Source organism: Astyanax mexicanus, chromosome 7 (genome assembly GCF_023375975.1).
Source record: "Astyanax mexicanus isolate ESR-SI-001 chromosome 7, AstMex3_surface, whole genome shotgun sequence".
Classification (NCBI taxonomy): domain Eukaryota; kingdom Metazoa; phylum Chordata; class Actinopteri; order Characiformes; family Acestrorhamphidae; genus Astyanax; species Astyanax mexicanus.
Genome location: NC_064414.1, coordinates 54,534,500 through 54,549,459, shown reverse-complemented (window position 1 = coordinate 54,549,459; position 14,960 = coordinate 54,534,500). Strand labels below are relative to the sequence as shown.

The window sequence follows — 14,960 nt, the reverse complement described above, 5'->3', positions numbered from 1 at the left end:
AGTGGATACAAAATATTTTATAGCAAGAACTGAATAATAATTCATAGTGGATACTAAATATTTTATAGTAGGAACTGAATAATAATTCATAGTGGATACAAAATATTTTATAGCAAGAACTGAATAATAATTCATAGTGGATACTAAATATTTTATAGCAAGAACTGAATAATAATTCATAGTGGATACTAAATATTTTATAGCAAGAACTGAATAATAATTCATAGTGGATACAAAATATTTTATAGCAAGAACTGAATAATAATTCATAGTGGATACTAAATATTTTATAGCAAGAACTGAATAATAATTCATAGTGGATACTAAATATTTTATAGCAAGAACTGAATAATAATTCATAGTAGATACTAAATATTTTATAGCAAGAACTGAATAATAATTCGTAGTGGATACTAAATATTTCACAGTAGGATCTAAATAGATCACAGTGGTTACTAAATAATACTTAATGGAAATTCCATAGTACATACTGAAAAATATATATAATATTGACTAAATAATTCATGCTGTAGTGGATAAACTAAAAGTGGATACTGAAAGAGTCATAGTATTTACTAAACAATTCCTAGCAGATACCGAATAATACATAGTTGGCACTAAATAATTCATAGTGAATATACTGAATGATATTTAGAGAGCAACACTTGCACATGTGACGCATTGATCTACACAAAAAAAAAAGAAAAGAAAAAAGAAATCCTACTAATGAAGCTACATGGGATCTCTAGGCCAGGAATGCTAATGCAGGAGCTAAATGTAAAGCTAATTCCGCTAATCAATGCACATTTAATTATATTAGCCTCCATTCTCTGCCAGTGTGAGTGTGTGTGAGTGTGTGTGTGTGTGTGTTCAGAGAGAAACATGTACAAACGCAGTGTTTCGACACATGATCTGTCGGTCAGCGACGCTAATGTACAAGCTACGTGTGAAGCTAATTCCGCTAATCAAGTCCGTGAGGTAAAATCAATTGTGTTTCGGCTCTTTTTTCTCTCCCTCTCTCTGGTTGTGGAGGCCGCTGATGGAGGCCGCTGTATCAATGGGGGACATCAGCGCAATTATGTGCTCTGTGAAGTGGAGAACAGCGATTGTTTCTCCAATAGTGAACTATTAACTCGTGGCTAATGATTATTGCAGGGAGACGGAGAGATCAAAGCAGCACAAAAAGAGAGAGTGAGAATGAAGGAAACAGGGAGAAAAGGTTCTTTGATGGGTATGGACGCAACTTAGAGTCCTCATTAAGCTTAGAGAGAGAGAGAGAGAGAGAGAGAGGTGGCAAAGATCACATTTCTCTCTCTCTCTCTCTTTCTTTCTAAGAGCGATTGTCTGACCATCTCCTCAGAGCTTTTCAGCAGGAGCATCTTTCTGCCAGAAAATCAATGGCTCCTCTGACCCGATGGTAATCAGGGAGCGTGTTTATGACACATTATCGCACCATCTTTAACGCCGTAATGAAACAGGGCCTTAATGGAGACGCCGCTGATGACAGGCGCTTCTGCACAAAAGCCTCTGATGTCTTTACTGTCTTAAAATCCGCCCAGAAGAAGTGCCTGATAAAAATTACAGCTTGTGATGATTAAAATCCTGACATCAATGGTTCAAGTCCAAGGACTGAGGTGGCTGAATGGAGCTGCTTAAGAAATGCTCCTTTTCCTCTAGAGCAGCAAAAATACCCTCATCCAACACGGAGCAGCCATATTTTGTGTTATGTTTGTTGTGTGACGATAGATCAGCCTATATAAACACATGTACAAGAAAATTAAATATATATAAAACTAGTGCTGGGCGATAAAACGATATCGATAGTTATCGAGGAAACTATATATCGCGATAAGTCGGGGCGAGAAATTCGATAAACTAAATTTTCTATTTCCCGTTTAAGTAGCGTTGTGAAAAGGCGCAGCACGAGATCAGGCAGCACGCTGAACTGCTGCTCAGCCCAGTACAACCCCTCCCCTCCCCTCTCCACCATCCCCCTCCGCCCCACCCCCCGAGCCCCTCCACTCTGAACTCCTCACATAGCGGCTCCTTCTCTCCCATTTACTGGATAAACTTCATTTATACTATTCAGCGGCGCTACACTGGAAAACTCACCTTTTAAATATGAGGCATGCGTCTCCAAGATATTTAGAGAGGTGAGCTTGTTCAGATTTCTGAAGGCAGGTAAACGCTGCTCTGTTTGCTGCTAGTTAGATTAGCTTGTCTCCAGTTTAAAGTTAGCGATGTTTAGGTGTAAAAGGGATCTGTGCAATCTGTCATCATTAGCTAAGATGCTTTCACTGCTTTTTACATTCTAATAAACTAATGGGTAACGCACGTTAGCCGTGTTAATCCACGTTTCGTGTAAATTAAGGTTAACTTCAGCACGAGTGAGGGGTTAGTATATAAACACACAGAAAGGAAGCACTTTCCATCTTTTTTCCTAACTCTCACTGTTTCTGTTAGAAAACCCTGAGGGCAGCATTCTCCTCTGTCTTTGTGTTTTTAGTTTTTAACAGATAGAGAGTCTGTTATGCTGGATATTTTACTAAATACAGAAGATTATATAATCTGTCTAGCTGTATTTGAACTGAGCTAAACATTGCTGTTACTGAACTGGAGTTTTAAATACACTTAAGTAATGTAAGTCTAGTCTACTGAAAGCCAGTAATGTTAGTATAAATCTGTACTGCAGTAGAAGTGGATCATTTCAGAAACTTGACTTTATTCCTCCCACCTCCATTATAGGCCACTTTTTTTTTTTAAATATTTAAATGTTAGCTTAATTTAAATGAAAAAAAAACTAAAGGCTCTTATTTAAAAAAAAACATAAGCAGTAAATTATCTAAAATTACAACAAATAGAAAATAGAAAAACAGTAAAACATATGTAATACATACTTTTTATATGACCAAAATTAAACTAGACTGAAATCTGACTAAAACTAATAATATCCGATAGACTAAAATGTAACTAAAACTATTATACATTTTAGTGAAAAGACTAAGACTGTATCAAAATCACCTGTCAAAATGAACACTGTGATATACTCTTGTATTTTGCTTTATGTAGTTGCCTGCATTCAGGGAGGGGAATGATCTTTTGATTAAATATAATTTTATAAAAATAAATAAAGTGTTATTGCAATTTAAATTAAACAGACATATAATGTAAAGGGTCTTACATATTTTTTAGTTTATATATTTGTCCCCTTTTTAAAATTAATTTAAAAGCTGTACCCACCTGGCAAGATGTTAACATCCTAGTGTCTGTCCACAAGGCTCTGAGCCTGCTAGTGATTTTGTCCATAACTCCCTTATTCTGTCACTTCTGAGTAAAAATAGAAACCTTTAAGTGTAACAGAAAGTGATTTGATTTATATCGTGATACATATCGATATCGGCTGATATGAAAAACTATATCGTAATAAGATTTTTTTCCATATCGCCCAGCCCTATATAAAACAAATAACTAGACTAAACTACAGAAAGTCACAGTATAGCACACGTGAGTGAAATTTACAAAGAGAAAGACTGTAAGTTATTATTAACTAATGTTAAGGCAACATAAGCTCAATACTATTCTAGTCCTGTACAGCTCGTATCATTGAGCTGGAAAAAGACAGTAAAGACAGTAAAGACAGTAAAGACAGTAAAGACAGGCAGTTCGTGAAGAGGTTGTAAAAACTAAGCATGATAAGTGACGCTGTACACTTAATTTTATTTAGGTAGTGCAAAACAGTGTGCTACAAAATGTATTTTAGATCTGAAATAAACTTCAAAAGAAATGCTTTTTTTTAAAATATGTGCATACTATATCATGAAAGTTCTATATATGTTTTTGAACACTAAAATAAATAAAAACAAAAAAGTATTCCTAGTATTCAACATCTTAAATCCAACAGCTTCAGTCTAGCAAGATTAAACTCAACTGTGCCGAATTATACTGAACTGATTTTGTCTAATGTAAACAGAATTTAACTAAACAAAACTAAGCTGACTAAACTGAACTGATCTGAACTGAACTATACTGAGCTGAAAAGATCCAAAACAGAACAAATCTGATCTGAAGTGAACTGAACTATACAGAGCAGAACTGATTCGAATTGAACTAATCTGATCTGAATTAAACTAAACTATTCTGATCTGAACAGATCAAAATCAAACTAATCTGATCTGATCTGAATTATTCTAATCTGAACAGATCAAAATCAAACTAATCTGATCTGATCTGAATTATTCTAATCTGAACAGATCAAAATCAAACTAATCTGATCTGATCTGAATTATTCTAATCTGAACAGATCAAAATCAAACTAATCTGATCTGATCTGAATTATTCTAATCTGAACAGATCAAAATCAAACTAATCTGATCTGATCTGAATTAAACTGAACATATTAAAATTTGAACTAATCTGATCTGAATTGAACTGAATTACTCTGAGCTGATATAAACTGATCTGATCTGAATTTACCTGGATTGATCTAAACTGATCTTCGAATTAAATTAAACTGATCTGATTTGATCGGATTGGTCAGAACGGATGATGTAATTGGTTCTTACACTCCTCACAGTTGTCCCCCTTGTACCCGGCGTTGCAGGCACACGTGCCCATGATGCAGATACCGTGTCCTCCACAGTGGATGTCGATGCACTGGTTGTTGGGGACGTCGCACTCCGTCCCCTTCCAGCCGCTGTAGCAGAGACAGCGCCCCCTTGAGTACTGACCATTACCACTGCAGAGCACTGGGCAGGCTGCTGTACAGAGAGACAGCAGGAGATCAGTTCACATTAGGAGACGAGAGACATCAGAAGTTAATGTTTTATCAGAGAATTTAAGAATATAGTCAAGTTATACAAAATCCGTTAAACATTTTAGAACATTCTTAATTGTTTCAGTACAACTGGTGCTTACATCAATCAGCCATAACATTAAAACCACTGATAGATTAAGTAAATAACATTGTTTATGTGGTTCTACTCGAGTTGATAGGGGTATATATTAGGCAGACATCCCAAATTGCAAAAATACATTTCAGGGAGGTACCCCCAGACATGGGCTTGTCGCTATATAGTCACATTAACTCATCTCAACATGCCTTTTGCAATCATTTAGTCCTCAAGTGGGCAATTCTAAAATTCCTATGTTTTTCATTTTTACCAGTCGTGGATACACTTTAGAGTAGTCAGAGAAAAATGAGTTTTGATGGGAGCCATGATGCTCCTGAACGCATCCCAACCAGGAGGGGGGAAAAAAAAACAGTGCCTGCCCACACTAAAAACTGATTGGCTGACTTACAAACTCTTTGCAGAGAACAAGCCAATCAGAGCCCTCTCTGTTTTGCATGTGCTTCATGAATATGCACACGAGGACGGACTTGTGGGCATCAGGGAGTCATTATTGATATGCGGTAGACTTACGTGTCTTCCAGGAGACATGAGAAGTCTGTTTTAGGCATCCAATCAAGTCAAGTTAATTTTTTTTGTCACCAGGCAAATTAATTTGAAATACTTCAACAAGGACTAAGCCAGGGGTGTCCAAACTTTTTTTGTTGGGGGCCAGAAGGAGAAATATATTTGAAGTCACGGGACACACTCTGTAATAAAACAAATAATTAAATATACCACTTTAAATAATACTTTTTCCTGATTATTTCTTTTACACACCATTTTAGGTGACTAACTATCTTTATCTTTGACAGTGTTGTGTAAACTAAGATTTTTCAAATTGATGTTTAATTTCATGATGTCTCTTAATATTAAACTCCTTAATTACGGCAACTTTTAGACTCTTTGCCCCGTTTCTCTGCACTAGAAATGCGCACGCTCTCTGCTTTTAGACTCTTTTGCCGTGTTTTTCTGAGCTAGAAATGCGCACCCTCTCCGCTTTTAGACTCTTTGGCCCGATTTTCTGCGCTAGAAATGCGCACTCTCTCCGCTTTTAGACTCTTTGCCCCGTTTTTCTGCACTAGAAATGCGCACCCTCTCCGCTTTTAGACTCTTTGGCCCGATTTTCTGTTCTAGAAATGCGCACTCTCTCCGCTTTTAGACTCTTTGGCCCGATTTTCTGCGCTAGAAATGCGCACTCTCTCCGCTTTTAGACTCTTTTACCCCGTTTTCTGCACTAGAAATGTGCACTCTCTCCGCTTTTAGACTCTTTTACCCCGTTTTTCTGCACTAGAAATGCGCACTCTCTCCGCTTTTAGACTCTTTGGCCCGATTTTCTGCGCTAGAAATGCGCACTCTCTCCGCTTTTAGACTCTTTGGCCCGATTTTCTGTGCTAGAAATGCGCACTCTCTCCAACTCTTTGGCCCGTTTCTGACACCTAGCAATCAAACTTTGAATCTCACATTATAAAAACCTGCTTAACAGCGGGCCAACTTTCATTCTATTTCTAAAATACCTCGCGGGCCGCTCCAAAAAAGAAAACGGGCCGCAAATGGCCCGCGGGCCGTAGTTTGGACACCCCTGGACTGAACGATGATGCTCTAGTCAATGACTGGGTCAGAGCATAACCAGAACATCAGGTGGGTCTTGTGGGGTGTACCCGCATTGATGCTCATAGAGGATCCACTCACCGCCCACCTTACAGGACAAACATTAGTCTTGGTGCCATATAGCACAGAACGCCTTCAAATGTTGTGTGGAGTTCATGACTCAACAGGTCAGATCTGATTGGGAGGTACTATGTGGTTTTAATGTTATGGCTGATCGGCGTTTATTATGGGTATAAGAAACACACGCAGCCAGGTGTTATTAATGAAGTCTGACAATAAATTAGGACGAAAGAAAAACAATCAGAAGAAGCCGCTAATTGTTTTTTCCTGTCTGTAATGAGAGCCAATCAGACGCGGAGGAGCGGGCGGAGCAGAGCACTCAGCCCGGCAGCTGCAGCACATCTCATAACAATCTGAAACCAATTATACAGCCCAACACGGCCAGTCCGCTTCCCAACAGACCAGCTCACCGCGCGGGTGCGTGCGTGTGTGTGTGTGTGTGTGATTACCCCGTGAACAGTCAGGCCCGAGGAACCCTGGGAAACAATGACACGTTCCAGAGCGACAATCTCCGTTACCATGGCAATTGTGTGGACACTCGGTGAGGGACTCTGGAGAGAGAGAGAGAGAGAGAGAATTAAATTAACAACAACTTCATTAAAACAGTTTTTAGGGTTAACACTTGTCAGTCGTCATTCAAAGGATAAAATAAAATAGATAGATGACAAAAAAAAGAGAAGAAGAAGAGATAAAGAAAGAGAGGACGAAGGGGGGGAGTGCGAGGAAAAGAGAAAGAGTGAAAAAGTGATGGACAGATGAAAGAGAGACAGAAAAAAAGGAGCCCGAGAGATAAAGAGAGGGGGAACACAGGGATAGAGGGAGAGAGAGTAGGAGAGAAAGAGATGGGGAAAAGTGATTAACAGATTAGGGGAAAAAAAGAGGGCAAAAGAGATTAAGAAATAGAGAGGAAAAAAATGGAAAGAGAGGCAAGAGAAAACAAGGGAAAGAGAAAGACGGGGTATTGGATAGAGAGATAGATGAGAAAAAAGATGAGGAATAAGAGATCAATAAAAGAGAGAGGGGAACAGAGGGATAGAGAGAGATATGGGGGTAAAGTGATTGACAGATATATGAGACAAAGACAAAGGAGACAATAAAAAGATATAGAGTGAAGAGGAAGAGAGAGCAAAAATGAAAATGAAGTGGTGGAGTGAAAAGAAAACAGACAGATAGAGAAAGAGAGATAGAGGACAAATTGTAGAGTGAGAAAGTATTGTTGTTCATGGGTGGGCAAGGCAGTGTGTGTGTGGTGTGAGTGTGTGTGTGTGTGTGTGTGTGTGTGTGTGTGTGTGGTGTGTGTGTGTGGTGTGTGTGTGTGTGTGTGTATGTGTGTGTGTGTGTGAGTGTGTGTGTGTGTGTGTGTGTGTGTGTGTGTGTGTGTGTGTGTGAGTGTGTGTGGTGTGAGTGTGTGTGTGTGTGTGTGTGTGTGTGTGTGTGTGTGTGTGTGTGTGTGTGTGTGTGTGTGGTGTGAGTGTGTGTGTGTGTGTGTGTGTGTGTGTGTGTGTGTGGTGTGTGTGTGTGGTGTGTGTGTGTGTGTGTGTATGTGTGTGTGTGTGTGAGTGTGTGTGTGTGTGTGTGTGTGTGTGTGGTGTGAGTGTGTGTGTGTGTGTGTGTGTGTGTGTGGTGTGTGTGTGTGTGGTGTGAGTGTGTGTGGTGTGTGTGTGTGTGAGTGTGTGTGTGTGTGTGTGTGTGTGAGTGTGTGTGAGTGTGAGTGTGTGTGTGTGTGTGAGTGTGTGTGTGTGTGTGTGTATACAGTCTTTAATTAAAGGGGCAGCAGCTGCTTGATGAAGCTGAAGCTGCACAGCCCACTCTGCCTTAATGAACCAATCACAGAGCCATTACCACCAATTACACACACACACACACACATCAAAGGACAAACACAGACACAAGAAAAGAAAGTTTTCAAGGATGACCCAAACACACACAACTATAACAAAACACTATAGCTCACCTACAAACACAGGTATTAAACAGTTTATTATTATGGTTTTGGTGGAGTAACTGTCTCTACTGTCCAGAGAAAACATTCTACTACATTTTGTAGGAGCATTGCTGTGAGTATTTAACTGCATGTAACCACAAGAGCAGTACTGTGGTCATAATGTTACATTACATTAAGCCACATTGCTCAAATCCGAATTTTTACTCAGATCAGATTCAACTATCATGTCGGTTCACATTCACTGTAAATGTAAGTGATCTGTATCTGTGTGTAATGTGAATTAATCTGTTCCTGAAACGCCGTCTCACATGCTGCACACTGATACCTGTATAAACGCCTCCTTCTTCACCAACAACAAAAACCCTCATATTAGAGAGAGGAGAGACTCGTAGCTTTATAAAGGGAAATGGATGAGTTAGCAGCTCATATGTGGAGCATCTTTTGCTGGAGTGGAGAAACAGGAAACAGCTGCTCTGAAGTTCATGCTCAGGTTCAGGAGGTGAAAAAAGTCCAGGCGGTTTGCTTTTGCTGTTTTTTGCAGCTATAGCTGCACAGCTGCACCAAGAGATGCAGTGTGGGTACGAGAGAGAAGCATGTAGCACTAATGCTAATGCATAAAAACAAAAACACGCATGAATTCAAATTTGATCATTCACATTCATGTTGCATGTCAATGGATCGGATACGTATCCGATTTAGGACCACATATGAAAGAGACTGATTTTAAAAAATCTGATTTGTCACATTCACACAGCCATGAAAAGATCAGATTTGAGCCACGTTGGGAAAAAAAATCATTGAGTCGCTTCAGCCTGGTTATGTGAACATAGCCTTCCACTTCATCATTTTTTATTTAAAGTGTATGATATATTGCCCCAGAATTGTTTTATTGCAATAATCGGCATTATTGTCATTTAAGACCATTTTATTATTCAATTTAGCTAAAATAATGATTTAATATGATAACGCAATTGCACAGTTTAACAAAGCATAGAGTAGTGAACTTTTAATTTTAATTAAACATTCAGTAGCCTACTACTTTTATGATAATTGTATAAAATAAAATAAAACCACTGTTTTTAAACAAAGCTTATATTCGGCTCAAGGTCAGCAAACCATTCTCCATATACTGTGTGATTTAAATATAATAAATATTGCATTTTAAAACAAAGCTGACATATTTACATCTAAGTTTCACATTAATGCAATTTTCCCAATAAGTACATTTATTAAGGGTGTGTCCATTTATTGTATGATAAGTCAATAATGTAATTATTGTGACAGGCCTACACATGGTGCCAACAGGTTCATGTTTATCTTATTATTCTCTTAATGTGTCTGGATGCAATCAAACCCTCCTCACAGCAATGTTCCAGTATCTCTTGTGTAAAGTCACATCAGATCAGTCCTGCCAATCTCGCTCATCCCAGAGGGTTTGGATGGAGCTCCATCAATCACTGCGTCTCCATTAAAACCCTACAGAAGAAGGTTTGAACCAGCAGCACCGGCAGCACCGGCAGCACCGGCAGCACCGGCAGCACCGGCAGCACCGGCAGCACCGGCAGCACCGGCAGCACCGGCAGCACCGGCAGGCAGCGCCGCAGCGCAGCGGTGTTTGTGATTCTATACAAAACGTGACGTGATTTAGCAGCTAAAGTGGCGTGGTGAGCTCAGGTGTCTCGGGGAAGCAGCGCGTCCCGTCCCTCGCTGCGCGGCCGAGCCGAAGAGGGGCTATTACAGCCTCAGCGGTCGATACACTCATTAAGTCGGGGAGAAAGGTGTGTGTCCAGGAGAGCGGCCGGCGCAGTGTGTGACAGAGTAATGAAGTGAACCGCTCTGCTGTCGGCCGCAGTTATTACCCAGTGTCCACCGGCTCGCCCGCGCGCGCACGCCCAATCAATTTTCATTTTCAAAAGGTTAACTTATAAAACGGACACGAGCACACGCTGCAGTCCCTCTGCTAATTTCCCACATGTCGGGATCGGATGATTGAATTGACGGAAATTACTCCGACTGAAAGCTAGAGCTTTCAGAGAGAGAGAGAGAGAGAGAGAGAGAGAGAGAGAGAGAGAGAGAGAGAGAGAGAGAGAGAGAGAGAGAGAGAGAGAGAGAGAGAGAGAGAGAGAGAGAGAGAGAGAGAGAGAGAGAGAGAGGTGGAGGGATACATAGGGCTGCAACTAATGATTATTTTGGAAGTCGACTAATATGATTATTACTTTTTCGATTAGTCAGCAATTATTTCTGCCATGTTCTCCATCTGTACAAATAAAAGAAACAGTCGTTTAAATGTCTAGATGTTGTTAAAACATGGAAAGTACTGATATTTAGTGATTAAATATGTAATCTATTACTGGGCGGTATGACACAAAATGTATATCACAGTATTTTTCAAGATTCTGACGCTTTCACAGCATTTATATTATTATTTATTTATATTTTTTGCATGACTGGGCTTTTATATAGGTCTGTGACTTGCTGTACTGTTAGGAGTACATATATTATAAAACACAAAGGTTTTAAATTAAGGCTTTGATTACTATTGGATTTCTTTTGTCTATTTTGTCCAAGAAAATATATACACAATATATGAAGAAATCAGACTTGCGAGGTGAAGTTTTTCAAAATTTCTAGAAAGTGGCTCCACAGAGCTGAGCTTCCAGTGTGTTAGCTTGTTATGCTAACTGGCTACCGTTATTATCTAGTGAGCTTATTGTCCCAGAGTGCTTGTTTGGCGGCGCTGTTCTACACTGTGTGCTACTATACAGCGCTCTGCAGCACCTCTAGTTTTATGGTGGTTTGTGAAATATCCATACCGGTTCTAAACTGACACACGGTATACCGCCCAGCACTAATGTAATCTGTTGTGTTTTGGCACTTTTGGAGACACAGACTAAATTGAGTGTAAACTGTGTGAGTGAGAAATTTACCCGTCTTCCCTGCACTTTGTGTAATGCTTCACTGTTAAAAATTAACGATTACTCGACAACTAAATTTGTAGTTGACAACTTTAAATAATCAACATTGTCGATTATATCAACTAATCGTTGCAGCCCTATATGTATATGTATATGTATATGTATATCGAGAGAGAGAGAGAGAGAGAGAGAGAGAGATTGAAAGTGACTGAGTCACCAGGCAACACTTTGATGTTGCTTTTGCAAACCAAATCACTTAAAGCTCTAATCGATAAAGTTCTGATGAGCATTTCTTTCTTTCTTTCACACACACACACACACACACACACACACACACACAGTTCAGAATCAATGTTTTCAATCAAATTAAAGCTAAATCAGTTGATCAGCTGCGTTTGAAGTTATTTTTTGCTTCTTGTATTTTACACTGCAGTCAGTGAGTTAGCACAATGCTAAAACAGGAAGTATTGGCTATTGCTGCCTTGTAACTCCAGTGCAGAGCTCAGCAATATGACAAAAAAACAAATATATCAAGATTTTTAAAGCCAAGCTACTTGCCACTTCGAGCTTTTTAATGATGTAATGTAAATATAAATATAAAATTTATGCTTCTATTGCTAGAATGTAAATCTGTAGGGAGCATCGGCTAAAAGCTATGTATGTACTCGTTTGTACTCGTTATCATGTTTCAATACATCATACAAAGCCTATTTCATACCTAATTTCCCTTTAAACAGGATTTCTCATGCTCTCTATAAATAATTGTTAAGTAACTTAATGAAATTTACCATTAGCATCAACATTTATAACGTTACACCAACACATCATCTCAAAAGATTGACTACATTTAGGCGGGTAGAGGGCAGATCAGAATCAGGGCTGAGAGCTGACCTATGACGATGGTGTTGTAGGACACTTGTTCCGTGTTCTTCCCGTCGTTGTAGAACGCCAGATGCCAGGTTCCTGAGTCCAGGAAGCGGATGAACTCGGCCTCGTGGACGTTGACCGACCGCGCTCTCCTCACCGACGCCTCCACCTCCACCAGCCCTCGCTTCTCCTTAGCTATCAGACGACTGCCGTCCAGCAACTCCACGAAGTCATACTGCGAACACACACACAAATACACACACAAATTAATTCAGTTCGTCATTTAGCAGCTTCATCAAGCACATTTGAATGTACATGACTATAATAATGAAGATTTATTAATCAATCAACTTAATTCTTATAATACTTAATCCTTTATAATTTCATAATATTCCATTGAAAACTAAATTAATGAGCATATACTGTAAATGCCTTTACGTATTGGTGCATATATATATATATATATATATATATATATATATATATATATTTTTTTTTTTAAATCATGTATTTAAACAATAATGCCACAAAGGTTAAAATGATCATAAATACAAAACACTCAAGTACAACATTTTCCAGTAGCTAGAGCCAAACAAGCAATGTTTCAGATTAAGATTAGTTTTTAATTTAGTCACATATTTAAAGTTGATTTAAATACAGCTTCACAAATATGTTTTCCCTAATGATACCGATTAGTAGTCAATCGATAAAAATCACACTTGTTCATTATGAATCCTTTTTAAAAAATTATATTTAAATGCAAATAAAAACAAACAAAATTAGACTAGCAAAATAGAATCACACACACACACACACACACAAAATAAATAATAGTGTAGTGTGCCTGACAATCTACATCTTATAATTTATTACCTTATTTGTAATATATATATTTTTGGTCCTAGTTCATTATTAATAATTAACTGGATTTACAACCTTCTTAAGCACCATGTAGCAAGGCAACATGTTACCCATAAGTTTTACAATCAACCACATTAAAACACAACAATTTAAACTAATTTAAAGGCTGAGTTTGATTGCCTGTGAATTCCTGTAGCTGGAGAACTGTACTGTGAGAACTGAACTGAAAAGAGCTGCGCTTATTCAGCACTAAACACTTTATTATTTAGACTGTAATAACTTTATTTTTGCGAGTACTGCTGCTGGTAATTAAACATGGTTAATCTGCAGTGTTTTTGGGTGTGCTTGGTTAGTTATAGTTAATCTGCAGTGTTTTTGGGTGTGCTTGGTTAAATGTGGTTAATCTGTAGTGTTTGTTGGTGTGTGTTTGGTTAGTTATAGTTAATATGCAGTGTTTGTTGGTGTGTGTTTGGTTAAATGTGGTTAATATGCAGTGTTTGTTGGTGTGTGTTTGGTTAGTTATAGTTAATATGCAGTGTTTGTTGGTGTGTGTTTGGTTAGTTATAGTTAATATGCAGTGTGTTGGTGTGTGTTTGGTTAAATGTGGTTAATCTGAAGTGTTTGTTGGTGTGTGTTTGGTTAGTTATAGTTAATATGCAGTGTTTGTTGGTGTGTGTTTGGTTAGTTATAGTTAATATGCAGTGTTTGTTGGTGTGTGTTTGGTTAGTTATAGTTAATATGCAGTGTGTTGGTGTGTGTTTGGTTAAATGTTGTTAATCTGAAGTGTTTGTTGGTGTGTGTTTGGTTAGTTATAGTTAATATGCAGTGTGTTGGTGTGTGTTTGGTTAGTTATAGTTAATATGCAGTGTTTGTTGGTGTGTGTTTGGTTAGTTATAGTTAATATGCAGTGTGTTGGTGTGTGTTTGGTTAAATGTGGTTAATCTGAAGTGTTTGTTGGTGTGTGTTTGGTTAGTTATAGTTAATATGCAGTGTTTGTTGGTGTGTGTTTGGTTAGTTATAGTTAATATGCAGTGTGTTGGTGTGTGTTTGGTTAGTTATAGTTAATATGCAGTGTTTGTTGGTGTGTGTTTGGTTAGTTATAGTTAATATGCAGTGTGTTGGTGTGTGTTTGGTTAAATGTGGTTAATCTGAAGTGTTTGTTGGTGTGTGTTTGGTTAGTTATAGTTAATATGCAGTGTTTGTTGGTGTGTGTTTGGTTAAATGTGGTTAATCTGAAGTGTTTGTTGGTGTGTGTTTGGTTAGTTATAGTTAATATGCAGTGTTTGTTGGTGTGTGTTTGGTTAGTTATAGTTAATCTGCAGTGTTTGTTGGTGTGTGTTTGGTTAAATGTGGTTAATCTGAAGTGTTTGTTGGTGTGTGTTTGGTTAGTTATAGTTAATATGCAGTGTTTGTTGGTGTGTGTTTGGTTAGTTATAGTTAATATGCAGTGTTTGTTGGTGTGTGTTTGGTTAAATGTGGTTAATCTGAAGTGTTTGTTGGTGTGTGTTTGGTTAAATGTGGTTAATATGCAGTGTTTGTTGGTGTGTGTTTGGTTAGTTATAGTTAATATGCAGTGTTTGTTGGTGTGTGTTTGGTTAAATGTGGTTAATCTGAAGTGTTTGTTGGTGTGTGTTTGGTTAGTTATAGTTAATATGCAGTGTTTGTTGGTGTGTGTTTGGTTAGTTATAGTTAATATGCAGTGTTTGTTGGTGTGTGTTCGTGGTTAGTTGTGTTTGTTAGCTTTGCTGTGTTAGTAATACTCACTGTGTTCAGGCTGTAGAGGTGTAGACAGGAGTATTATCCAGTTATTGGGAT

The 14,960-nt window shown here is 38.3% G+C and overlaps 1 protein-coding gene across 12 annotated transcripts in view; it reads right to left on the bottom strand.

Moving 5' to 3' along the window:
- Positions 1–14,960, bottom strand: part of tenm3 (teneurin transmembrane protein 3) — a 1,272,390-nt gene that overhangs the window by 149,643 nt on the left and 1,107,787 nt on the right. For 11 of the 12 annotated variants that reach the window (XM_049481363.1, XM_049481366.1, XM_049481367.1 and 8 more), the window contains 3 exons: positions 12,309–12,519; positions 7,007–7,108; positions 4,563–4,757 (listed from right to left, as the gene is read on the bottom strand). In XM_049481363.1, the coding sequence (XP_049337320.1) occupies positions 4,563–4,757; positions 7,007–7,108; positions 12,309–12,519 (508 nt within the window). The remainder of the gene's footprint in view (positions 1–4,562; positions 4,758–7,006; positions 7,109–12,308; positions 12,520–14,960) is intronic. The other variant, XM_049481365.1, reaches the window with a different exon arrangement.